This window comes from Hypoxylon trugodes (genome assembly GCF_022578975.1).
Source record: "Hypoxylon trugodes strain CBS 135444 unplaced genomic scaffold F4822scaffold_3, whole genome shotgun sequence".
NCBI lineage: Eukaryota > Fungi > Ascomycota > Sordariomycetes > Xylariales > Hypoxylaceae > Hypoxylon > Hypoxylon trugodes.
The window spans coordinates 1,196,243-1,221,051 of NW_026250018.1; the positions used below are offsets into that span (position 1 = coordinate 1,196,243).

At 47.8% G+C, this 24,809-nt stretch overlaps 10 protein-coding genes across 10 annotated transcripts; 4 read left to right on the plus strand and 6 right to left on the minus strand.

The window, feature by feature from the left end:
• Window positions 1-701: 701 nt before the first annotated feature.
• Window positions 702-1,971, plus strand: F4822DRAFT_426688 (alpha-ketoglutarate-dependent sulfonate dioxygenase; the record flags this gene model as incomplete). The annotated part of the gene is made up of 3 exons (XM_051460610.1): window positions 702-1,145; window positions 1,205-1,746; window positions 1,803-1,971. 3 exons carry the CDS (start codon window positions 702-704, stop codon window positions 1,969-1,971), a joined length of 1,155 nt encoding a protein of 384 aa, XP_051316615.1.
• A 74-nt stretch (window positions 1,972-2,045) lies between these two features.
• F4822DRAFT_394606 (glycoside hydrolase family 31 protein) lies at window positions 2,046-5,390 on the minus strand. The gene is made up of 2 exons (XM_051457371.1): window positions 5,054-5,390; window positions 2,046-4,981 (listed from the first exon to the last, which is right to left on the minus strand). Exons 1-2 carry the CDS (start codon window positions 5,142-5,144, stop codon window positions 2,115-2,117), a joined length of 2,958 nt encoding a protein of 985 aa, XP_051316616.1. The 5' UTR covers window positions 5,145-5,390; the 3' UTR covers window positions 2,046-2,114.
• A 549-nt stretch (window positions 5,391-5,939) lies between these two features.
• On the plus strand, window positions 5,940-7,301 carry F4822DRAFT_436500 (nucleoside diphosphate kinase; the record flags this gene model as incomplete). Its single annotated transcript, XM_051462311.1, has 8 exons — window positions 5,940-6,439; window positions 6,511-6,541; window positions 6,600-6,643; window positions 6,705-6,763; window positions 6,824-6,868; window positions 6,923-6,988; window positions 7,044-7,093; window positions 7,158-7,301. 8 exons carry the CDS (start codon window positions 5,940-5,942, stop codon window positions 7,299-7,301), a joined length of 939 nt encoding a protein of 312 aa, XP_051316617.1.
• Window positions 7,240-8,459, minus strand: F4822DRAFT_164760 (uncharacterized protein). The gene has a single exon (XM_051453196.1). The coding sequence runs from the start codon at window positions 8,355-8,357 to the stop codon at window positions 7,491-7,493; it is 867 nt and encodes a 288-aa protein (XP_051316618.1). The 5' UTR covers window positions 8,358-8,459; the 3' UTR covers window positions 7,240-7,490.
• A 285-nt stretch (window positions 8,460-8,744) lies between these two features.
• F4822DRAFT_394614 (periplasmic binding protein-like II) lies at window positions 8,745-9,988 on the minus strand. The gene is made up of 2 exons (XM_051457372.1): window positions 9,516-9,988; window positions 8,745-9,458 (listed from the first exon to the last, which is right to left on the minus strand). Exons 1-2 carry the CDS (start codon window positions 9,779-9,781, stop codon window positions 8,807-8,809), a joined length of 918 nt encoding a protein of 305 aa, XP_051316619.1. The 5' UTR covers window positions 9,782-9,988; the 3' UTR covers window positions 8,745-8,806.
• A 1,773-nt stretch (window positions 9,989-11,761) lies between these two features.
• F4822DRAFT_165058 (NAD(P)-binding protein) lies at window positions 11,762-13,310 on the plus strand. Its single transcript, XM_051453199.1, has 3 exons — window positions 11,762-12,235; window positions 12,292-12,661; window positions 12,720-13,310. The coding sequence occupies exons 1-3, from the start codon at window positions 12,007-12,009 to the stop codon at window positions 13,159-13,161; spliced, it is 1,041 nt and encodes a 346-aa protein (XP_051316620.1). The 5' UTR covers window positions 11,762-12,006; the 3' UTR covers window positions 13,162-13,310.
• F4822DRAFT_165043 (ankyrin) lies at window positions 13,311-17,445 on the minus strand. The gene is made up of 2 exons (XM_051453198.1): window positions 16,916-17,445; window positions 13,311-16,862 (listed from the first exon to the last, which is right to left on the minus strand). The coding sequence occupies exons 1-2, from the start codon at window positions 17,053-17,055 to the stop codon at window positions 13,460-13,462; spliced, it is 3,543 nt and encodes a 1,180-aa protein (XP_051316621.1). The 5' UTR covers window positions 17,056-17,445; the 3' UTR covers window positions 13,311-13,459.
• F4822DRAFT_165042 (uncharacterized protein) lies at window positions 17,446-18,749 on the minus strand. Its single transcript, XM_051453197.1, has one exon. The coding sequence runs from the start codon at window positions 18,605-18,607 to the stop codon at window positions 17,837-17,839; it is 771 nt and encodes a 256-aa protein (XP_051316622.1). The 5' UTR covers window positions 18,608-18,749; the 3' UTR covers window positions 17,446-17,836.
• A 1,346-nt stretch (window positions 18,750-20,095) lies between these two features.
• On the minus strand, window positions 20,096-21,960 carry F4822DRAFT_165071 (HAD-like domain-containing protein). The gene has a single exon (XM_051453200.1). It carries the CDS (start codon window positions 21,670-21,672, stop codon window positions 20,182-20,184), a length of 1,491 nt encoding a protein of 496 aa, XP_051316623.1. The 5' UTR covers window positions 21,673-21,960; the 3' UTR covers window positions 20,096-20,181.
• A 1,867-nt stretch (window positions 21,961-23,827) lies between these two features.
• Window positions 23,828-24,799, plus strand: F4822DRAFT_426697 (Aldo/keto reductase; the record flags this gene model as incomplete). Its single annotated transcript, XM_051460611.1, has 1 exon — window positions 23,828-24,799. One exon carries the CDS (start codon window positions 23,828-23,830, stop codon window positions 24,797-24,799), a length of 972 nt encoding a protein of 323 aa, XP_051316624.1.
• Window positions 24,800-24,809: the final 10 nt, after the last annotated feature.

Genomic DNA, 24,809 nt, shown 5'->3' on the forward strand with positions numbered 1-24,809 from the left:
TTTTATTACCAAGGGGAAAAGCCTAATTCCCCCTACCTAGATAGTATATAGCTAATGTCACAAAGTAGGGTGTTATATGTCTCATAGCAGCGACTCAACATTCGTACGACATACTTTAGCAATGAGGGGATGAACGCCAATGTGTTAGGAGTGAAGAAGGCGAACAAGTCCGAGACGGGGTAGGCGGACAAGGTGGTGATCACCTCAATGGGTGCCCTCATGACGCCATATCCACCCCACAGAAAGCACCGAGGAACGCCACGTTACGCGTCTAACCAGCATTCCAGAAGCAATCCTTCGCACATCATATTTCTCCAATATCGCGAATTGATAAGAGGCCCCAATGACGCTTGCAGTTAATCGCGGGGAACGGTTACTCCTCAGGAGATCCTGCAAGTAATCGTATTGTCACTACCGCTGATGCTGTCTTTGAGCAATTACGGATTACCAATCCTCCCGACCAGGTAATCGAAGCCTTTGCATAGGGATGGAGATGGTGCATTATCTGTCGTCGGATACGGGAGAGATGAGGTCAACAATTCTTCAGGAACCCCGCGCTTCATAGTTGTGCTGGCTTATATATTCCTACTGGGTGTAAGGATGAGGGGTTAGACGTCGAGCTGTACATCGAGCGTAATTTTCAACTGCGAAAATTTTAATAAATCAAACCAGGAAGTCTGAATAGCATTTGGCGAGTGAAAATGGCACCTGCACCAATAGATGAGCGTATTAAGGATGTTGCGGAACCACGCAAGGACACACTTGGCCTACCTGAACCGGCGCTACAGCGCCTAAAGAAAGCCGGAATTGACCTTTCGAATGGGTACCCATACCGCCCGGCAAGGCCACTATACCTTCAGGATGTCTATAACATTAGAAATAAAGAATGGAAGCATGATGACGCCGGAGCACGCGCGGACAAATCGAAGTCCGCGCTTTTCTCAGCTGCCACTAAGGTCACGGACCTTACCACACATATCGGTACTGAAATCGAAGGGCTGCAATTAAAAGACCTTTCGAACCAACAGAGAGACGAATTAGCGTTGCTCATCGCCGAGCGAAGCGTCGTCTTCTTCAGGGACCAAGATCTCTCACCTCAACAGCAGTTAGAACTCGGAAAGTACTATGGAGAAGTCGAAATCCACGTAAGTTCTCATCCGCTTCAATACTCCGCTAGTAACCCTCACTAACCCCACCAAAACAGCCACAAGTCGCGCAAGTCCCAGGCAACCTAGGAGTAACTGTAATCTGGCCAGATCTGCAAGCCACCGAGCGAGCAGCCAACTTCCGAAACCCCGGCGGGGCTTCAAGATGGCACACCGATTTAGTCCACGAGTTACAGCCCGCTGGAATAACTCACTTGCACAACGACACTATACCACCTATCGGCGGCGACACATTATGGGCGAGTGGCTACTCGGCCTACGAAAAATTATCACCGGATTTCCGTAAGATAATCGACGGAAAGCTAGCCGTTTATCGATCGGCGCACTCGTATCTGGACCGGGACCACCCCGAGCTCGGACCGAAGTACATTGAGCGAGTACACCCACTTGTCCGCGTCCACCCGGCCACGGGATGGAAGGCTCTCTGGGTTAACCGCGTCATGACGGATAGAATTGTGGGGTTGGACCGCAGCGAAAGCGATCTTATCCTAAATTATCTGTATGATGTTTATGAGAGCAATGTCGATATCCAGGTTCGGTTTCGGTGGACGCCGAACACTAGCGCTCTCTGGGATAACAGGTAAGATAGGCCGAGACTGTGCTAATGAGTTCACACTAACCCGTATTTTTCTATAGAATCACCATACATAACGCAAGCTGGGACTATGGGGGGAAATACCCAAGGCACGGAACGCGAGTCACATCTCTAGCTGAGAAACCTTATTTCGACCCAAGTGCTCCAACTCGGCGTGAGGCTCTCGGACTCCTGGATGAGAGTGAGAAGCAGCTAGATGGGCCGGCTTAATAGGTGCTGCGATTATAAAAAATCCGAATATTAGTTATCTAATAAAGTACACTCATAGGCATGTCAGCGTCCATCTCTAAGGGGATACATGGTCATATATATATTCGTCTCTATCATGGTATACTCTACACCTAGCTAGCTCCTTAAGCAAATGAAATGGTCCAATCAGTGCCAATTCCGGCACCAATTCCTCTTACGATCGCATATGCATTTTTGCCGTCTTCGGTCTTGTGGTAGTCGAGAGGTGCCGTGGTCTTCTTACCCTCGGACTCAACCACTACCTCCTTCTTACTAGCCCAAGATGAGGGCGCCCCAACAATGATGATCTTGTCGACAGAAACACCGCGCATGCGCTTCAACCATTCTCCTTCCTTAATGCTCTTGACGTCACGGCCTTCCGCCTCTGTAGAAGCAAGTGTCGAACCCTCAAGCTTAAACTTGCGATGGATGTACTGACCCTTCTCGTAGTCAAAAGAGTCACCGTCATCGACGTAAAGTTCTCCTTCCGCATCACCCTTCTTGCTAACTGCTACGACAAGGGTGTAGTCATCGAACTTCATCAGTTGGGAAGAGCGACGCGGGGTATCTCGGCGAGGGAAGATGTGTCCACCGCGGAGTAGAAGGGGTATAGACTCGAGAGGAGCGTCAACAGTCAGGTGCTTGCCCTTAGATGTGGCGAGCTTCTTGTAATTGAAGTAGTCGTAGTAAACCTCGTCATCGGGGATGTAAATGTCAGCAGTGGTCTTGTCCTTCTCCACAACCGGCTTAACGAGAAGACCAGTCGATCCAACGAAGAATTGGTCGTCAATGTCAAAGCCACCTTCTTCGCTTGGGTGGGTCCAATATAGAGGACGGATGATGGGGCTACCATCCTTGTTGGCATGATAAAAGGCGGTATACCAAGCCGGGAGGAGACTGTAGCGGAGACGCAAAGCAGACGTGATGATGGATCGATGTGGCTCGGCAAGTAGGAAAGGCTCTCGGCGACGAGCATCGATGTGAGCGTGTCCTCGGAAAAAGGGATAGAAAGCGCCGGCTTGGTACCAACGGCTTTGTAACTCCAATTCCGGGTTGCCGAAAAATCCACCAACATCAGCACCGGCAAAGGGGAAACCCGAAATTCCTTGGGCTAGGATCATGGGAATAGCTGCTCCAAGGTGCTCCCAGCTAGCTTGGTTGTCACCGGTCCACATTGCACCAAGACGTTGCGAGCCAGCGTAGAAAGACCTGGTGAGTACGAACGGACGTCGCAATTCGCCTTTCTTTCGAGAGAGCATGGCTTCAAACGTAGCATTGTGGAAAGTCAATCCATTTACGTTGTGAACATCTCGATGTTCCCAGTTGCCATGATGAAGATTGTCCTTCGGCATAGTAACTTCCGGACCATTAAATACTGAGGGTTCGTTCATATCATTCCAGATGAAAGTATTCTCCATCGAACCCTTGAATCTGTCATAATTGAATAGAGATGACCACCACTTAATAGCAGCCGGGCTGAAGGCGTCGATCCAATAGGAAGACCCTGGCCAACACCAACCATCGAAGTCGTTGCCATCTTTGTTCTTCACGGCCAGACCCTTCGACTTCAGTTCGTCGGAAACGTGGTAGCCCGCCACGTTTTTGATGTGCGGGTCAATGATCGCAACTAGCTTCCTTCCGTGGACATCCAAGTGTTTACCCATACCGATCGGATCCTTGAACATGTCGTTATCCCAAGTAAAATACTTCCTGTCGTCGGTATATTCGATGTCTAACCAGATGACATCATATGGAATCTTGTATCGATCCATTTTGCGGTCAACCTCCTTAACATCATCGTCAGACACATAGTTCCATCGGCACTGGTGGTAACCGAGGGAAAATTCTTGGGGCATGGCAGTGGTCCCCGTAAGCTCACCGTAGCTCTTGGTGATATCACGAGGAGTTGGACCGAGGAAGACGAAAACATCCATCAAACCGGACTCCGAAATCCAGTGAGTTTGAGTGTTGGTCTTGGCCCCTCCAACACTAAGCGCCAAGGGATTCTTGGATTCCTTAGCCTTGGTAATATCGACCCAAGTTTCGGCAGTGTTAAGCCAGAACACGCCAACCGTCGAATCTTTTCGTTGAGCTTGCATAAGGGGAATGGCGCCGTACAAGGTCATTGGGCTGTCCAAAACATACTCAAACACATCTGAGTTGTATAACCTGTATGGTTCCGAATATTTGCCCTCGCCGCCGCGAGTCTCCTTCAACGACAAGGGACCAGCATGTTCTGGAATTCCATAGACGTGCTCATAACCCAAAAAGGTAATGTCGAGAGCAACACTCTCAGGTCCACGCGGCTTGGAATCTGTGTTACCACCAAAGGTCTCCTCCCACCAGGTGCTTTCATCTGCAGACGCAGGTACCTCGGGAGCTTCCTCTTTCTTTTCTTCCTGTCCCTCCTCGCCTCCTTTTTTCTCTGGTTCTGGTTTCTCAATCTTCGGTCGCCAGTGCTCCAAGTTCATTAAGCCGCGATCGTTAAGTCTGATATGTGTAGCACCATCTCGCTTGAACTCAATCGAATAAGGTTCGTAGTTGATATCGGCTTCGAACGCAGAGTCGGGACCATATTGAATTTTGATGCCAGTCTCGCTTTCGTGAGCAACTTTAGCGTTTTTGTCAACCTCTAAACCACCAACGATAGCCCATTTTTCAGCTTCATTGTATCTTTCTGGTCGAGCTCCACTGTTATGCCTAAGTTCAATGTCCTTCTCTTGCCTCCTTTGCTCGTCGACCGTAACACGTGCCGTACCGGATTTCAAGAAGGATACGGTGATGGGAAGTCGAACAGTGTTTCCTTGTTCGTCGATGGTTTTAAGTATTATGGCATTGAATTGACCATCCTTGAATGAGGCCAGCCCGGGAACGATCTTGTAGGGTGCTTGCCAGGATGATCCTAGGGCAACAGCATTGTCGGCATAAGCTCTATTTCTCTTACAGAAACCAGACTGATCGCATTTCTTGAAATCGTTTTCCTTGACCGCCACTATAATAAATTAGTTTAAATCTACGAGTTTGAATCTACAGGATTCATTGATATTAAGAATAAAATATGTACCTGCTGGTGTGAATAGAGAACACAGGATTGTGAAGAGACACAAGAAGACTGCCCATCTTGGGGACAGCTGGCTGGTACCAGCACCGGCCATGTTGTATCCCTTGGCACGAAGCCGTTTAATAGGATGATTGTCAACAATAGTAAGGGGTGAAATCAAAATAAAGATTAAAACAAATCATTGAACTACATCAACATAAATCATTAGCTTGTTTTTGTACAATTGCTTCGCAAAATCGCAAGCAATTGATATAAGGTATAATGGTGGTTTATAGTTGAAGGAAGAGAAGCCAGAGTGACTTAATGCTAGCTGTCCCATTTGAAAAAAGTTACGAGATAGGTACAAGCTAAGCTTCCCTAAGGCCTCAGTTCGTTTCCACCGAATTTAGCCTGTCAGCCACACACCAGGGGTTGCCCTTTAAATGTTGCCGGTTGCCCCACCATCAGCTTCTTTACTAGCCACGATACCAATACGATATGCGATGCTGTTTTTATTCGAAATGATTTTCTTGCTAAACGACGACTTATTCGTACATGTAGATATTATCTATTTTGAAGTGGTCAAATGTGAGTTACCCGGAAATTTACATACGTCACAGATAAATAAACAACAACCAAAACTGTTGCATAGGAGCTGCATTACTCAAAGTCTATTACCAGAAGTTTCTCCTTTTTATCTATCACAACTTTCATAGGCCCAATCACACCGACAAAAATATTGAGATATTTCGTCACTTTTTTTTGCACATCGGAAGAAACATGTTAAAAAATCATTCAAGACAATCACATTATATCACATAGTGTTTTATCTCTACGCAAAAAAGATTTGACAACCAAAAAAAAAAAGTTATTATGCTCCTTAACTTTCTTATTCTTCCTGACGGCCGAGATGTATAAGCCACAGAACGTCCCCCGGCAATTTGGAGGTAGGCGCCACACAGCAGGCCTAACAGGTGCGACAGGTGCGACAGGTCCCGCTGGCATGAGTCCGGAAGGTCCACCCCAAACTCAACCGAGCCAATACAGCCACAGCCACAGCAAGTCCAATCGTCGCCAAGGCCAAGGGCAACAACCCAATAGGAAGTTACTACCCCACCACATCTACCCCGCGCTACTTTTCATAGCAACATCTTCAATTTTTTTCCTGATCTTTCTTTTTCCCTGGAAGATACTGCCACATCGTCAAGGTTGGACTTTTAGTCAGAGTATCAAGCAAGACATAGAGAATTACAAGGGAGCTGTATCACACATCTTCCCTTCTTCTCCTCCTTCACCTTCTACTATTACAGTTACTTCAACACTTTACCTCGAGCCTTCTATCGAACCTACCCAAGTACCAACCAAAGAAGCGGTACCAATCCCAGAACCCAAGATGTCGACTGAACAGACGTGAGTATTCCATTATAACATAAATACCATTCACAATTATGATATGGGAGAAGCTAATAAGCTATTAACAGCTTCATTGCCATCAAGCCTGATGGTGTCCAGGTATTTCAGTTACTCATCATTTGAAGCTCTCGAATATCGACCTAACCTATGATTCTAGCGTGGCCTCGTTGGTCCCATCATCTCCCGCTTCGAGAGCCGTGGGTGAGTGAACCTACCCATTACCCAATCGACTATCCATATCACAATCTAACATATAGAACAGCTTCAAGCTTGCTGCCATCAAGCTCGTCACCCCCGGCAAGGCCCACCTTGAGAAGCACTGTAAGTTATTGCTAGCTCACCGGCTTCCAACAGCTCAATGAACTAACACAATTACAACAGATGCTGACCTCAAGGACAAGCCTTTCTTCCCCGGTCTAATTGAGTGTATGTCGTCATAGCTACCATTACCACCCGCAGCACAACTAATTTCAAGCTCAGACATGAACTCTGGCCCGATCGTCGCCATGGTCTGGGAAGGTCTTGATGCCGTCAAGACTGGCCGAAGTATGTTCAAATACATCCCCCATTATAGTCACCAAGCTAATTAATTTCTTCACAGCTCTCCTCGGCGCTACCAACCCCCTTGCCTCTGCCCCCGGTACCATCCGTGTAAGTAGACACCGATAGTTCGACCCCTGCACAAGCTCGACCTGTACTGACATTGTGTTAAAAGGGTGACTTCGCTCTCCAAACCGGCCGCAACGTCTGCCACGGCTCCGACAGCGTCGAGAACGCCAAGAAGGAGATTGCCCTATGGTTCCAGGAGGGTGACGTCGTCAGCTGGGAGAGCGCCCAGGCCAAGTGGATCTACGAGTAAGCCGGACTAAACGGTTGCAAATATTCGTATGACCTAAGACTACCCACCTCGATCTACCTAGCCTGGACAAGATATGGGGTTATGTGATAGGTACAAACAAAAACTGCATACTATGATAAATCAAGAATCATAAACAAGATATGGCTTATGCCTTACGATGATGTGAAATTCATTGGGGTTATTATATTCTCAGCTGCGTTTCTTCCATATCGAACGCCTAACAGCTACCAATCCTCTCGCTAGCCAAGGGGTCGCCCATAAGCTCAATGCTATCCTAGGTATAAACAACATTTTCGTAATCGCATAGGCAGCTGCGATCTGTATACCAATTTTATACCCCTTCTCCGTATTATCAATAGTGGCAGCTTTTTTAACCTTTCCCCAAGCTTTAGCGCTCTTGCTCTCCTCCGCTCCACCTTCACTTCCAGCACCATTAACAACAGTATCCTCCTTCCTCCCAAAACCAAACCACCCCCTCCCCTTCCCATCTTCCTCCTTAACCCTCTCCCTCTCAACCTCCTCCCTCAACCTAACCTCCAACTTCTCCTCCCCCTCCTTTCCGCCATCCTCCCCCATACCAAACCACCCCCTCTTCCTAAACCAGCGCGCATATCTCTTCAACCCCTCCTCAGCCCAAGCCGCCCAGGGGCCTAGGACCCAAGATGTGGGCACCCATTCCATACTGTAGAATAGGTATGCTAGTCCGAATAAGGGTAGAATCGCGGTAGCTTCGTGTAGGACTAGGAAGGCAGCGACGTGGGAGAAGGGAGCGGACCGTAGTCGGGAGAGGTGGGCGTGTAGGCGTTTTGGGACCCAGCGGCTTGCGCGGTTGAGGATTGCGTCGGCGCGTTGGGTTTGCCGGGTTGTGGAGGGGTCGGGTGAGGGGGTTGGTTTGGTGGATTGTAAACGGTGGTTTCGCGGGCGGGGGACGCGACTGCGAAGGAGAGAGTTGGAGAGGGTAGAGAGGCGAGGAGGTCGTGAGGGTGTGGTTGTTGACGTGGGGAAGGTCGAGAAGAGGCGGGCTTGCCAGCGCCAGGGTGCGCGGCTGGCGGACATTTTCGAGGTTGCCGCCTCAGCGGTTTGTTCGTAGTCCTATAACTCTAATTAAAGGCCAAGAAAGAAATAGCTGTGCAATCAATTGTTATAAATACCTAGGTAGGTGAATATGCAGTAGGTATGCCGAAATATGGGAATGTGAAGAATTTCAGAGCGGAATGTTAGCGTCTTAAATCTATAGAATTAAGAAATTCCAAGCGTCCATGGATTATTTCAAGGTGGAGAGCTCAAGCTCAGCGATGTGGGGCACAGGAATGACGACTTCTATTTCGCATCCTGGTAGAAAGAAGATTACAGTAGAGAAATATCAAAGAATTATAGATAAACAGTCAAGAAACAAATGGATAAATATAGGAAAAGGAAATAGGAGCACATGGCGGTCGTGAGGTTTCAGTTGATATTTTTCTTCTCTTCAGCCCTAAATGTAAGACACAGCGCTATAAAGATCACTATGGAAATTGCGCACCGAGTCCCTTAACCAGCATACTCTCAGGCTGTAGACCCTTACCCTCCTTTAATACACCCGCCTTTCGCAAAATATCGACGCAAGTCTGGATAACTTTGACGTCGACACCTTCAGTTTTAGTAGCGAATTCCACCGTGCGCAACCACTCTCGCGCATCCGCTTCCGAATAATCCAACTCGGTGCTAATATACTTAACAGCTTCATCATGATGCGCCCGGAAATAGCTTACACCCTCATCAAGCTTCTTAAACAAATCCAGTAGTCTCTCATCCGGTTTCTGACCCGGCAGCAACGCCGTCGAAGCCACGATCTTCCAACTACTCCACGGCGTATAAATCTCGCCAACCCGTCGAATCTCCCCATTATCGTAGTACCGCTTCGACGTGAAATGCTCCCACATGAAGAAATCCGCCGTTCCGTCATTTACCGCATTCCGCAAGTTCGCGAAATTCTGCAGCACTACGAAGTCGGCGTACGGCGAAGCACCAGGGGTCAACCAGCCCTGTTGATCCGCGAGCACGTACCCCATCACCTGGCTACCGGAGCCGAGACGTGAGATGCCGATTTTGGATCCCTTGAGGGAGGATACGGATGTAATCTCGGGCCGTTTGGCACCGGTTGAGATTGCCCAGCCTGTGGTTTGTTAATAGAACTGATGCTTATAGCGTAGAAGTAATCGCGGGGATGTACAGAGAGGTGTCTCAACGTAAGTCCCGACGATACGGTACCCCCCGTCACCAGGGGTATCTTCCTTGCCTAGACCCGCGACCCAAGCTTCCGTGAGGCCGATGCCAACGTCGATTTCGCCGGACCGGATGGCCGTGATCATGTGGCCAGTGCCGGATGGGAACGGGACCAGCTTAGCTGTCAGACCGAAGTACTTCTGCGCAAAATAAAGTGGTGTGGAGAAGTGCTCCGGCACAAAGCCGATCCGAAGGGGTTGAGAAGAATCTGCCATGGTGACTATTTCCGATTAAACACGCTACTAAGCACTACTTGAAAATGGACGAGTAAAATTGCCGACGGGCCTTAGTTAGTTGAATAAGGGAGAAATAAATCTCGGTGGTCAAAGATGGGAAACAAACAGCGCATAGCGGTTACGTCTTTGACACATCAGATCGGCAATTACGTGCAGCTACAGCGGGTATGCGCGGCACTACAGCAGATCCAGACCACTGTGGGGCAACAGAAAGCTTCACAGGAAGAGTCAATTCGCAAACGATCATATCATCACTTGGCAAATATCCGAAGGAAGATGTATATTCAATTACCTAAATGCGTCAGCCATGAATCCGAATGGGAGTTAATGGATAGAGCAGTAGAAGAATACAGTCCCGAATATAATTGAACAAATATAAAATAGGTCTCCTACATGTAGGTATATTTCTAGGGGTATTATTCAAATCCTTCCCGTTTGAGGTTATTCCTAGTCGTATATATGGCAGTCCCTCTAGAATCGTGGCGATTGACTCCATAACGTATTTCGAAACTGCGCTCATCTTTTCCCGTTCCCCAATATAGGCCGATCTCTCAAAATGATTTTTAAAGTTCTTATACGGCTCCTTTAGCTTGTAGGTAGCCATGTACAATGATGGAGATATCACAGGATTCTGTCTGTCCTGGGGATTTTTAAAGTACAATATTCGAAGCTTATAAGTAGCTTATAGACGATTAAATGAGCGAGTATTTAGGCATGGAGCTTTGTCGCCATAACCCTTACTTTACAGCAGACTGCACCTCCGAGGATAAACTCCGAGGTGACACTGCGCCAGGAGTATTCATTGTACTCGGAACCAGCTTCATTGTTGGTTGTTGGTGGATACTTCGCCGATCTGTCGTCCATCACACGACTTGCTATGCAAAGTTATACGACGTTGGTGATTCAAGAAGCGCAGCCAACAGTACTTTATGTAGATAGTATATCCACCCAGGTATCTGCATGAGACGAGATGAAATATACCTAGGTAGAGAAGAAGATGAAGAAAAAGAAGACGATGATGATGAAGGGTATCATTGTATAATGCAAGAAACTTCCATGCCGCTGTAGAAACATCGTGTATGCAAATCTCACCTAGAAATGACACCACTGAAGCGATATTCGGCAAAGGCCCAACCCTTAGCAGTCGCAATGCAAGGGGTTGCCATCCCTTTGCGGAATCCCCCCGCGTTTCTAATATTGCCATGCTGCCCTTACCCATCGTGCGTGCACCCTCCCCTAGTAACAATATAGCAGGTCTATCATACGATGAGATGGACGCTTATTACGACCGCCAGTGCTTACCCAAGCAATATACATTTTAGGTTAATGTTCTGTTACTGATATGGTCATGTATACTTACATAAATTGCCTCTTTAGGATCTTTAGGTGGTATTATTCGGACGGTCGACGGAGAACGGCCATCTTCACCGACGGAGGGTAGCTAGACTCCGATCTAATATTCGGAACATTGCCCTATCTCAGGACCAGGCCCTCGGGAACCACCCCACTGGAGCCAAGACTTCTGAAGTGAGCCGTTCCTGAAACAGAGCTATGATAGGACATTTATACGTTTTACAAAAGGACCATGCCGCATTTATTGTCGGCTTTTGTATTACGACGACTCTCGCAATATATCTGAAGCCTACCTTACCAAGATTAGCAAGGCAAAAACCGAGACGTAACTTGGGGGTCAATCTCCCCAGGAACTTTTGAAACGAACCCGCCAATAATGAATAACAGTGTCTCCCGAAACAGGTAATCAGGGGGCTACGATAGCTGTATTTAAATCGCTAAGGTCCACTTCTAGTATGATTGATTGGATGCATTGTCCTTTTGTGAAAGCCACAGCGGCTTACTTACAGGCTGGTTAGAGAATACCCAGTGCCCGGTTTGTAAGTACAGTACCTGACTCCTAGGTACCTTAGGACGTAAGGGACGCGCAAGTAAGGGATTTTTGCCATAATAAAAAACCAACCGAAGTACAAAAATATGATCTAATCAAATCCCCAAAAGAACCCGAGATGTACTCATGCGCTAGATTTAAAGAAATGCCCTCGGCGCATTCTTTCTTTGTTTTATTTATTTCACCTTTTTGCTTTTCTTCTCTTATTTTTTTCGCCGATAATGGTTGAGTGGATTCAATATTGGTAGCGATCTAGATTTGGATTGAATTGATATTTGAAAACAAGTTAAAGTGGGAAATCATGTCCGAGAAAGGAACCGTCCTTATTACGGGTCTTACCGGCTTCCTTGCCGGTCGAGTTGCCGAAGCTGCTTTGAAAACCGGATATAATGTGCGCGGCACAGTCCGTGATTTGGAAGCCGGAGCTGAGATACGGAAAGCGTTGTTGGAGCTAGGCTACAAGGGCGATGTCGAACTTGCGAAAGTCCCCGATATGACGGAGGATGGTGCCTTTGACGAGGCTGTAATCGGTAGGGATACCGACCAGAACATTTTAGTCAAAAATAAAATTAACATTATCTTTTAGGATGCACCGCAATTCTACACCTTGCTGCGCCAGTCCGCGACACATGGACGTTAGAACCACCAGAGGTGCTTCGCCGAGGCGTGAACAGCACAACTGGGCTCCTTGATTCCGCCCTCAATAAAGCAGGCCCGCAACTACAGAGCGTAGTACTTATGGGATCAGCAGCAGCAATTTTCGATGTGCCGCCAAAACCAGGTGTCTACTCGGAGAAGAACTGGAACACGACATCGGAAGCAGCCGTCGCAGAGCTCGGTAAAGACGCTGGTGGTCTGCAGGCATATTGCGCTAGCAAAACCGCAGGAGAGAGGGCATTCTGGAAATTCCGAGAAGAAAAGAAACCAGCGTTTAGTATGACTGCTGTTCAAGCTACGTGAGTTCCCCCGACTTCCACCATAAATAGCTGGCGTTTGGGCTAATTTGTGTTTTAGCTATTTTAACGGGCCACCCCTAGCGCCGTGGAAAAGCAAAGACCAGATCCCATTCTCCCTCGGCACATTCTGGAAAGTACTTCAAGGAGGAGAGATCCCAGGATCATCACTCATGTACGAGGGAACCGTAGACGTTCGAGACACGGCGCGCGTGGTTGTATGGTCGATACTGAATCCCAAGGAAGCCGACGGGGAGCGGTTCCTTTGCGCCGCGGCAACTGGAGGAGCGCAAGCTATCGCTGATATCGTAAATAAGCACATACCCTCGTTAGGCGTAGCGAAGGGGAATCCCGGTCAAGGCTACGATCCTGGGTACCCATCCACAAGTGGCAATATAGCGTTTGATGGGAGCAAAGCTCGGGCGGCGACTGAACAAGATTGGATTCCATTTGAAACATCTGTCCTTGATACTGCGAAGTTCTTGGCGCGATATCTCAAGTAGCAAGGACGCGAGAATGTGGGTGGGTTTCGCTAACACAATTAGTGTGCTGGCCCCCACGACGACGATGAAATAATATGAATATACGAAATCAAGAGAAGATTAAGCAGGCCCAATCCCGTTTTTAATGGATATGCATTGTTCATAATCATGTGTAGGTATAAGTATCGTGATAACCTGGCGAAGTCGCCTCCCTTAGATCTATGATTCCTTCCTCGCTATGCAATCAAGAAAATGAGTCTAGTGAGATTCTTCGTGTACGAAGTCTCGTTTTATCATGAGCGCGCACTATCTAGAGTTCTTATACAACTCCTTCAATTGTAGGTAAACTTCCACTCAGCACAGCCAAGTTTCGGATAAGGTCCTTACAGGCACCATGTCCATTGGCCTCGGCGAGCCGTACCGCTTTACGGCACTGCTGAGTTGGGAACCCAACAATACTCACATTCCAAAGAAATTGTATCATGTCTAGCCGGCCAAACTCAGCAGCGCCTTCAAGTGGGTATCGTCCGTAAAATGCGGCGGGAGGAGCATCAAGCGAAGCCCCGCGATCCAGTAGAAGAGCGGCGATGTTGCAATTTCCGCTCATAGCTGCATATTGCAAAGCCGTCGCGCCCGCAAGATTCGCCGGTTGAGCGTTAATATCAGCCGTCTCTTGTATTAGTAAATTGACGATATCCAGACTACCGACAGCTGCAGCGGCCTGTAAGGGAGTTTGCATAAGTCCGTTCGTAGCATCTTGATTGACGTTTGCGCCACGACGAATAAGAAATTGAACCAAGTCCTTATTTCGTGTTTTTATTGCTGCTAGAAGCGGCGTAATGTAAGCCTGTCTAGAGCGTTCTTTATCGCGTCGTATAATTCCGTTAATGTCGCGACCCACGTTAAGGAATCTCTTGGTTAATGGAAAGTCAAGCCCAGAGCTTGCCGCGTCTTTTTCAATTGCTGTGTTAAAAGGTGCGCAAATAATATCGCCGCTTCTCTCTCTCGTGTCGAGGTTGATCGCTTTACAACTAAGAAGCATGTCTAAAATGTCCATGCTCTCAGGGCTTTGCCTAATTGCTTCTTTTACGGCCTCGGTTCCGTAGAAATTTAGGGCGTTAGCTCGAGACGAAATGTGCTCCAAAAGTATTGGCACCATATGAGGATGTTCCCTTACGGCTAATTCGAGAGCGTCATTATCTATTGGGGATGCTCCATACTTGAGAAGGCGACGAAGCATTGCGATATCGTCTTTTTCAATGGCAATAATCAAATGCGGGCCTAAAGCTCCGACGGAAAGCCGGCTGGACTCATGGAAGTAATTGATCATATCCCAGTTCCCAGATTTTAGGTCTCGAGAAATGTGATCGTTTTTTCCGAATATTTTTAATTTTGGATGGAATGCCATCAATCTTGAGAGAATCGCTTTATTTCCCCGCGTATAAGCTTCGGTTAAGACGGTGCTAGCCTCGTTCGAATAAGTGGCTGTATGTGTGGTTAGATCAAGGAGAAGTTGGACGATTTCTTCTTTTTCGGTTTCGACTGCGGCGGGCAGCAACCGAAATAAGGCCATTATTGATGGACGAGGGAAATCTTCTGAAAATAGGACCTTCAGGTAGTCAAAATTCCCTACTTTAACTGAAGCGGAAACTACAGCTTCGAAACAGCGCTCTTGTCGAGTATTTTCGAGTGCGCCCTCTCTTTCAAGTATTTTAACAAGTTCGCTATCTTCTGCTTCGATTGCCTCAGCTAGTGGCGTTGTTGCAATTTTCATACTAAATCGCTCAATTATTTCCGCTGGGGCCCCGCGAATATCTGGTTTTTTGGCGAGTATGAACTCTCTTAGCTCGCGATTCCCCGACATGATCGCTGCGCTTAGGATTCGAGTCGGGGACTTAACATATTGGAAAAGGGTCTTGACGAGTTGGGCATGACCTCGTCTAGCGCCATTGATGGCTGCCCACTCCATCTCCGTGGGGAAACGGCTTAAGCACTGGTTACACCCAGTTTGCTGACAGTCCGATATGATTTTGTTGATAGCTTTTTCAGCATCATTGCCGTCGATCTCATCAGCGATGTGTGCTAAAATACCGCGTTCTATGAAATCCGAATGATCAGTCGGTGCAGAATGCTGCAAAAGCCTTCGAGCAAGGTCCATTCTAACAAATCTTTTAAGCGCGGCATTGACGCATTGGTATTGGATGCTTGCTCCTGCTTTAACTAGAGCATCAACAGCATCAAGATATTCTGGTGAGAATGTGCTATGATTACGCTCCGCGCCGTCCTCAGGGCAGATCGCCTTAATTAAACATCCCAAAGGGCGCCTTAGGTCCCAGTCGCCAGTGTTGGGAGTGTGCTCGAGATATGTTTGGTTGGGGTCGGGATTGTGCTTTAGTAACTCATGAACCACCTTAAATCCTTGAAGTAAAGCAGCTCGCTCCAGAGGAGTGTACTTTTTGCCCTCGATATGACAGAGTGTACTATTGACGTCTACTAGACCTGTCTGAAGAAAGAATCTGGTTTTTTCATGATCGCATGATTCAATTGCTGCTCGAAATAGGTTCTCGGTAAGACTCTTTGCAACGGGGCTTTTGTTTCCCTTCAAGAAGCGTGATAATAACCAAGTAGCGTTGCTATTGTTGTCGAGAAACCTAAGCGCCGTGGCAATGGGAACATCATTCATTCCAATAAATCCGTTAGCGGCCGAACAGAGAAGAAGTCGGTGGAGTTCAACTTCGGCGGTCGCCTGTAGAGCTCCTGCCATGCCGTTATTCTCACAATCTTGCTGAGCTCCGGGAATGATTGTCTCCAATGTTCGCAACGTAAGTCCGGCACTGTAGAAGTTTTCGCGCAAAGTACGGGCGTTCGTATTCGCCATAACATCAACAGCCTCATTTATAAATAGGGAGCTTAGCTTATGACTTCCGGACAACAGTCGGCAATCTTGCATGGGGGACGGAAGGGCTTTCAGACTCAGGCCTCTCCTCTTGAATTCATTTTCGAGCTGTTCAAATGGTAGATCCTTTAGGGATGGGGTATATAGCGAAAACTGGGCGAGATTACTCGGTCGCTGTGAAAATTTCGTCAATTCTTGGGATGAAGGTGTGACTGGTCCATGGAATACAAACGGCGGCGGAGTTGGACATAATGGTTCGATCAATTCAAAATCCATGGGCTGTGGAAAGAATTGGTCCATCTCGACTGGGAATGGTTCGTTGAATGTAAAGTCATATTCGCTAAACGAAAGTTGAGGGGAGATGTTGTACGGTTCAGAGTATTCCGTAGTTCTGGGGGATTCACCACTCGTGTCATCGGGAGTAAATTTAGCCTCGCTGTCGCTGCTCTCAAGATCCTGTGTTCGGGTGTTAACCTCTTGGAGTTCATTGGTGGAAGTGTCGTTTTCTGTTGCAACAGTGTACGGGGTCCATTCTCCATCCAGGCCTTGGACTTCAATTAAGACATCGCTGGCAGCTTCGTTCTCTATTGAATCTAGCAAGCTTGGCTCCCTTCGACGGCGCTTGCTCTGCGGACGCTCGCCCTTGAGATAACGCTTCGCCCGATGGATCTTGTCCATTGACACAGGGTGACCTGAAATCGATATCCTGTAACTGTTTTGGGGGGAGGACATATGGTCAAGTTTGTCGAAGACGGCTTTCCATTCATGACTTTTCAAGTTCTTACGAACCTTCCAGACCTTGAATTGAGCCTCGAATTGTGAAACGCTGAGCGGATATGGTCAGATTGTTTAAACTCGTAAGCGAAAACGCAGACTTACGTAGCGGAAAATCCATGATCTTCCTTCATAGCCTGAACTAGTTTGGCAGTAGAGTAGTCATCGTTTAGATAGAGATTCAAAATGGTTTCCTTGTGGTGATCCCAACTGTTCTGGGGGATTTTGCGCGTTTTGGTGGCCATGTTTGCTGATGAAGCGTAGGTGCAAGTAAGACTAACTCCAATGCCTAAAGAGAGTGAAATCGGAGAACATCGTTAAGTTGAGAAATGAGAGAATGAAGAAATATCCAATTCTATATACTCATTAGTCGGTGCCAGGTAAATGCATCAGATTGTAATGAATATGGATTTGATTATGCCAAAACCTGCTTCGGATTAAAGCGCACATAGACGGGCAGCTTCATGACCATGGTGAGGCAGCTCTATCGGTTGCCTTCCATCTACTCCTTTACCCCTAATACGGTAGCGCAGTAAGCGCAGCCTAACCAGGTTTTGTCGGTCGACACACGCTGTACACAGCCTCGAGGGTTTTGTCACCCAGGTTTTGGCTCCCTGGTTTTGTCACCGAAATCCTACTAGTACCGTGTACTTAATCACGAGCGTATGCATCATGCACCTCCATCCAATCAGAGAAGCCATACCCTTGCGTCTCAGCGGTAGGCTGTGAGAATAGTTTGTCGGCAAGGATATCTCGGAACATGGACAGTAAAGATGATCAATCTAGGACTTCCGAGGTCTTCGTGTAATAATTTGAGATGTTAATCTGTGTTGTTAAATATGCCTTGGCTGAATCCAGAATTTGGTTATATTGTAAAAATAAATAGATCGTACATAGTCGTCCAAAGATTAATTGGGGTATCCGTTCGTAATCATGCTGACTAAAGACGCCAAAGTTAAGTTCCTGACAATCCCTCGCCAAGTCTACCAACCTCAATCCAGACGCAAGGCAGACCGGATAAGTTAGTCACATGACCGCAGTAAGAAATGCGACCGCTACCAAAACTATTCCAAATAAATCGGGCGACTCCGCGACACATCCAGAGTCGCTGTCCTGGGGGTCAACAACCTGCCCCGAAGAAGCAACAACGGTTTGACCAGAAGGATATCTGATATTGTAAACAGGGGCAGACATTAAAGCAGTGGGATCACCAAGTGAGCTCGGACAGCTCGCCTGATTAGCAGCCGGCCAATCAAGCGTACACACCTCGTCGTGACCCCAAGAGCAAGTCGAGTCGAGAATATTATAAAGAACGTAATTCTTAGCGACCCAGCTATCCGGTTGAGCAAGACAGCTTGCTAGAAAATTCATACTATTAGCCGCGCTAAGAGGGAGCTTATTCCCATCCGTGTGGATTAGATCGGAGCAAGCCGAGGCATCCACGTTGGCGTAATTCATCGCGACGGCACCGCCAGCCGTGGGCTTTTTGGTGGCCGAGTAGCCCGTGTATAGATAATTCCAAGCGTCATAACTGACGTCGTGGGCGCCTTGCGATTGATCAACTCGAAGGAGATTTACCGATCGATCCTCATAACTCAGCGATACGCAGATGTTGTTGCAGTCGACGGATCCGGGCCAGTATGCTACCCGATTGGTGTTAATTTTGCAACCGAGTACTCCGATAGAAGAGGAGTAACTGTCGTGAGGCGTTGCCCAGACGGCGCCACTGTCGCCGTTTTCAGCAGTGACGCGCGATGCCGCTCCCAGCCAGAGGAGGAACGCGGAAAATCGGTGCATAATTAATACAATAATGAGTGACTAAAGAGCTAAACTTCAAATAGAATGAATGACTAAAATATGACGTGATTAATTAATTAAATGAGTGACATACCGCGGGCGGCGACGCGACACCCTACGGCGGTAATTTTAGCTAGCTCTGATAAGCCGCCGGCATCACCAGCGCGACAATTTGAATTATTAAAAAAAAATGTTGTTAAAAACATCGTGAAAAACAGAAAAGTCAAAATTGCCAACGCACAGATTAGCTCTCGTAAGATTTCTTCTCGTTAAATGAGTTCCTTCTAATTCCGGTTAGTGCTCGTACCTAGGTATCTTAACCCAAGCCTATTCTGTGGGGGTCTTACCCTCCATGTTCCCCCTTGCTCTCCCCTGCACCTCGCTCCCCCCCTTTTCCATAAGTTGGAGATCATTGGTTGAGAATCTCAGGGTCTTATCGCCCTTATTATGCCATAAAAGCAGGCACACGGGACAGGGTTTTTTGCATGCGGTTACGACCCTGCCACTCAGACCATTCAAGGTTCGCGTAATTGATAAACCACCTGAAAAGTAAGCTTTTCACCATACACGCACGTCGCATGCACGGGTGCGTGCCTTCGGAAGGTACCGGGATACCTATCTAAGGATGATCGTCGTCGCCTCGTCGCCTCATATCCAATGCTTCTAACAACATTAACAATCTGAAAAATGATGGCTGATACATACATACAGATTCTACCAAGTGTAATATTTCTAATTCGCACATGTGCTCGGACTATAAGACATTCTATATTTTCACTAATATACTTAGGTAAGCTTACGGAATGATGATAATGACGAGATGCTTTTAAGAACAGAATTTTATATTGATTATTATCTTCTCCAGACTCTACTATCATAGTGGTTATCTAAGACCTCAATAGGTCTGGTGAAGTAATATTTGCAACATTTACCAAGGGAAATAGAGTCATGTAGGTCGCCGAGGAGAAACGTCATAATGACACCTATAGGTTAGACAAGAAAAATTAATAATATACGGCACACTGCTGAATATGTTGTGTCAGTTCAAATAATACACCACACCAAAAGCATGCAAGTGGATAGTCGGCGAAAATATCGGATCGAATCTTGATGCATGCACAGCTAACAAGTTAATTCCAAGATGATAGGTGACATTCTAGCTGCACGAGAAGCGTTATGGCGGATTTAAGCATGCTGTATGTAATACGGTGGCGTTTTTCCAGTGAAGTTGTTGGCGGACACGATGGTAAATGTAAGAACTTTTTCGAGCACACGGCACAAGAAAAAACAAGCACCTGGACACCGATCGGCACTGGATGCCCTTCCAACGTTAAGCCGAATGAAGGTAGGTTGTGGTTCTCAATTGCGTTCAAGAAAAAATGTCTAAATGTCTTCCAATAGGGTTGTCAGTCTTTCCAGTCTCTCTAAGTTTAATGTCTTGCTCTAGGTATGTTAGTCGACGCCGATACAATGTCGCAAAAATTTCCCTTGATATCCATGAAATCGTGAAGTAAACCAAAAAAACGCCCCTCCCCCAAAAATAAGTAAATAGAAAATGTCGTAAATCCAATAAATCATATGATCGCAGCAGCGTCGGCCTTGTCTCCGTGAAGAACAGGGTTGATGCGCTCGTCGAAGTGCATCTTGAAGTCATCTCCCAATTGCTTCCTCAAAGCTGTCTGTACAGCTTCGAGAACGTTGGGGAAGACACCGAAGTTGGCGGGGTTGTTCTCGTCGTTGTCACCGCCCTGGAAGACGCCAGTGCGGACGAGGCAGGTGTTCCAACCATACATGTTGCCACCGATGATGTCAGAGGCTGGGTTGTCACCGATCATGTAGATGTTTTCTGGAAGCTTCTCTTCCCCGTGGAGTTGCTCCATCCATGAAGTAAGAACTTCGTCGGCATACTTGTAGGTAGCTGTCTCGGGCTTGCCGTAGACAACACGCTCTAGATCGACACCCGAAAGGGCTCTGTACATGGCCTCAAGACCAATGCGGAAAGCACCTTGAGACATACGTGGGGTCCAGTGCTCGGTGGGGCACAGTAGATCGCCCTGTGAGAAATAGATGGGGATCCTTTGGGAAACTGGGTCCTTGGCTATAGTGCCTAGTCGGCCATTCTCGGAACGTAGTAGATCCATAATAATTTGCATGTCGGTGGCGTAGTCTCGGGAGTCGGAGAAAACCATGATGGCCTCAATGTTAGTCTTGGTGAAGTCTCTTGGCCGGGATGAGGCTCGCTCCTCTGGGGTGAAAACTCGGTAAGGGGCAATGCTTGGGTCTGAGGCAACAATGTCGTTAGGGACGACAATGTCCTTGAAGCCGTATTGCTCGGCAACTTCTCGGCACTTGTAGCCCTCACCACCGACAACAAGGACGGTTTTGTAGTACTCAGCAAGAGCACTCATGGGAGTGTGTGATTGAATGAATTGTTCAGTGTCAACAGGGTTGTTTAGGATCTTGGATAGTTGCTCGCAGCGAGCCTTCTCTGGCTTGCCGGATCCGTTCGTAAGGAAAATGTGGGGAATCTTTATGCCGAGTTCGTTGTCACCGTTTAGGATCTCAAGAGCACGGCGGCCCTCGGGAATCAGACGGTCACCGTGGACAAGAACACCGTCAATGTCGAAGGCGAAAGCCATGTTCTTGGCTTTTCGAACCTTCTCAACCTCGACACTCTGGACTTGGGAAGCCAGAATAGCACGAGAGGGCTGAACGGGCGGCATGCCCGGGCGGGTTGGGCGACCGAGAGACTCATCGGGGTAGTGGACCGACGATAGTCGGGATTGTCTCTTAGATCTGGGGATAGGTAGAGATGTACCGAAGGAGTTCCGAGAACCTCTTCTCTCCTTCATGGAGGGAGAGGCACTCAGGTTATGCATGTATTTAGCAGCCTCAGAGATAGAGGATCGTGAGGCAGGAACCTCAATAGGTCCTTCACCATCATCTCCAGGGATGGGTAAAGAGTGAGAGTTTGAGTCGGCTCCATTGGCGTTGGTCATGGAGGCGACCTTCCTCACTTGCTTCTCTGCCGCTTGGACAATGTCATAGTCCTCGAACATAGGCATCTTGAAGGTTGTGTTGACTAAGCTGTCTTACTAGATCTTAGAGTATTTTAAAAGGTACTTAGGAAGAATAGTTATTCAATGTATATTGTAGAAGGACTGTTGGAAGAAGGTTTATCATGTGAGATGAGAAGAAAGTTTGCTACGTATGACGGGGAGGAGGGTCGTTATATCTAGTCAGACGCTCGCTTCGAGAGACCTCTTTTGTTCCTTTGTCGTTTATCATACATCACACCACAACCCATCCAAGTCCCGAAAAATGACGACGAAAAGTATGGTTCTCCCTGCACCTGAATGTAACTAGCCCTGTTGCGTTCGGTTGGACAAGTACATAAGCGATAAACATATGGACCAAAGGATGAGTTTTCGACTATCTACTATAGCCGCCGCCGCCACACCGGAGTAGTGTAGTGTATGGTATGTAGATGGGTAGGTGTATGTACCTAGGTATCCAAGGTATAAGTTCGGTACGTAGTTGGTAGGATGTGACGAGGATCGAAACGGTCCCTTGCATTGGTTGCAGGAGATGAAACGGTCGGGAAGACTAGTTTACGACGTTTTCTTGACCATTACGGCCTATGAAAGCCAGTATCATGAGCGTTTGGTTTGGTTATCGGCGGGTTATCAGTGCTGCCATTATTGCTGCAAGACCAGCAAACACGCCGCCAACCGAACCAACTCTGATCCAGTTGTTAGTCCGAGATGGAGCCGCAAGACCCGCCCGAACTGGATCCCGGGTCCACGGACCCACGGGCTCACGTACCCGTACCCGCTTGTCATCAAGGTCTGACATCATTTCGGATCCGCTGCGCTCCGCTTTAGCTCCGCTGCAGATCCGCTGTATACACAAGAGTTACACAACGGGCTGGGTTAGTTGCTGGTTGGTTGGTACTTATGCATGTACGTACCTTGGTTAGGAGGGCTACCGTGGGCTGGTTAAGGTGGGGGGCAAGTCAGCTCAAACCTGCAGGGTTTTCTTAGTTTTCTTTTTAATTGTCCTTAGTTGCCTCTAGCTGTTTCTAGCTGCCTTAAGCTGCCTTAGCGTGTTGCCTCATCGTTACCCTTCCTGGCTACACCTGGCCCTGCAACTGAATCCATTTTCACATAATTCACATATTTTCACATATCTGTGCTGCGACCAAGCGCTGTGATAGGCGGCGCCACAAACGTCGACTAATTTCTCCCATAGGGCAAAGGACCCTTGACCGCTCTCAGCAGTTGGGATCTTCCTTATTCCCGTTACCTAGCTGCCTGCGCTAGGTACATATGTACCCGCTTCCCTCTTTTTTGGGAGACGCATTCACCGATAAAGCCGAACCTGAAGAGACTTTGGAACAGGTATACCGACCGGTATCCCATCAGCGCGCATGGTAGCGTACATACAGCATTAAAGGAGGCAGAAGCTAGTAGAACGAAGATGAGTGCATTGCAGCAAGCCCAGAAAAAAAGACGTGATGAGACCCAGAAAAGTACCCAGTCTTATTTCTTATCACCTACCTGCTCGTACCCACACAGCCCACTTCACATGTCATGATGGATATTCGAAGACGAAAAGTAAAGGAGGGGCGCACTCTGCTGACGAGGTTGTGACTTGTGACAACTGGACAACTGTCGCTGCAAACAACTGGAGCCGCGATAGCTGATCAGGCTGAAAAAAGTGAAACCGACGGTTCTGATTAAACGAAAAAAAACTTTTCCACTTTGGCTGAGTCAGGGGAAAGAAAGATGTTGAGAAAGAATGATGCAATAGTGCAGCGGCGTGTTTTTACCCTGCTTTCTTCGTAAAAGAAAGTTACAATTGACTAAGAAAACTGCTTAAGCGGCCCGGTGGGTTTACGGGCTTATACAACTAGATTATGTCGTTATGTACACCCACTTTGATTCCCTACATCCCACATCTTTCTAAGAAAATAGGGACAACCAACATCAACAACTACTACCCCCATACTCTCTCATAGCAACCCACCTACTTGAACTTGACTTGCCTAATTTCTCATTCCCCGCCATAAGCCACACAAAAACAAAACAAAAAAATACTCGTTCACTAACGTGACCCCTCCTCGCCCCTCTAAGTAATCATATATCTCTCATCCAACCTTCATAATACCAAATCAAAGTCTCATCCACATCAAGACAATACAAGATAAGACAAGACAAGATGTCTACCCCGGCGAACCAGCAATCGTTCACCTTAAACAACGGAGTCAAGATTCCCACCGTTGGTTTCGGTACATTCGCCAATGAGGGATCCCAGGGTGAGACATACAAGGCAGTCACCAAGGCCCTAGAGGTTGGTTACAGACACCTCGACTGTGCGTGGTTTTACAAGAACGAGGCCGAAGTCGGCGAGGCACTCCGCGATTTTCTCGCGAAGAACCCGTCGGTGAAGCGTGAGGATATCTTCATCTGCACCAAGGTTTGGCAGCACCTGCACGAACCCGAGGAAGTTAAGTGGTCGTTGGAGAACTCCCTAAAGAACTTCGGTCTTGACTACGTCGACCTGTTCCTCATCCACTGGCCCATCGCTGCCGAGAAGAATGAGCAATACATGCCCAAGCTCGGCCCTGACGGCAAGTATATCATCAAGAAGGGCCTCACAGACAACCCTGAGCCAACATGGCGCGCGCTAGAGGAGCTGTACGAGCAGAAGAAGGCTCGCGCGATTGGTGTCTCCAACTGGACGGTCGCCGGCCTAAAGCAGCTGCTGGGATTCGCCAAGGTTGTGCCGGCCGTAAACCAGGTTGAGGTGCATCCCTTCCTGCCGAACCAGGAGCTCATCGACTTCTGCCGGGAGCACAACATCCTAATCGAAGCATTCTCTCCGCTTGGATCACAAGACCAGGTGCCCAACACGGGAGAGAAGGTGCGTGACAACAAGCAACTCAATGAGGTCGCGCAGCGCAGTGGCAACACCCTAGCCCAAGTTCTACTGGCCTGGGGTATCCGTCGTGGCTACGTTGTGCTACCCAAGAGCGCCACCCCCTCTCGCATCGAAAGCAATTTCCAAATCCCTGAGCTGTCGGATGCCGACTTTGAAGCCATCAATGCGGTTGCCAAGGGCCGCCATTACCGCTTCGTCAACATGAAAGACACCTTCGGCTACGATGTCTGGCCCGAGGAGGCCGCATAAATCCAGCGCT

Excerpts from the sequence above, each read along its gene's own strand:
- F4822DRAFT_394606 (XM_051457371.1), bottom strand. The coding sequence starts at position 5,144 with ATGGCCGGTGCTGGTACCAGCCAGCTGTCCCCAAGATGGGCAGTCTTC. Across the intron at positions 4,982-5,053 it reads TTCTCTATTCACACCAGCAG|TGGCGGTCAAGGAAAACGAT; the intron begins GTACATATTTTA and ends AATTTATTATAG.
- F4822DRAFT_164760 (XM_051453196.1), bottom strand. The coding sequence starts at position 8,357 with ATGTCCGCCAGCCGCGCACCCTGGCGCTGGCAAGCCCGCCTCTTCTCG.
- F4822DRAFT_394614 (XM_051457372.1), bottom strand. The coding sequence starts at position 9,781 with ATGGCAGATTCTTCTCAACCCCTTCGGATCGGCTTTGTGCCGGAGCAC. Across the intron at positions 9,459-9,515 it reads ACTTACGTTGAGACACCTCT|AGGCTGGGCAATCTCAACCG; the intron begins CTGTACATCCCC and ends TTAACAAACCAC.
- F4822DRAFT_165058 (XM_051453199.1), top strand. The coding sequence starts at position 12,007 with ATGTCCGAGAAAGGAACCGTCCTTATTACGGGTCTTACCGGCTTCCTT. Across the intron at positions 12,236-12,291 it reads CTTTGACGAGGCTGTAATCG|GATGCACCGCAATTCTACAC; the intron begins GTAGGGATACCG and ends ATTATCTTTTAG. Across the intron at positions 12,662-12,719 it reads ATGACTGCTGTTCAAGCTAC|CTATTTTAACGGGCCACCCC; the intron begins GTGAGTTCCCCC and ends TTTGTGTTTTAG.
- F4822DRAFT_165043 (XM_051453198.1), bottom strand. The coding sequence starts at position 17,055 with ATGGCCACCAAAACGCGCAAAATCCCCCAGAACAGTTGGGATCACCAC. Across the intron at positions 16,863-16,915 it reads GATCATGGATTTTCCGCTAC|CGTTTCACAATTCGAGGCTC; the intron begins GTAAGTCTGCGT and ends ATATCCGCTCAG.
- F4822DRAFT_165042 (XM_051453197.1), bottom strand. The coding sequence starts at position 18,607 with ATGCACCGATTTTCCGCGTTCCTCCTCTGGCTGGGAGCGGCATCGCGC.
- F4822DRAFT_165071 (XM_051453200.1), bottom strand. The coding sequence starts at position 21,672 with ATGCCTATGTTCGAGGACTATGACATTGTCCAAGCGGCAGAGAAGCAA.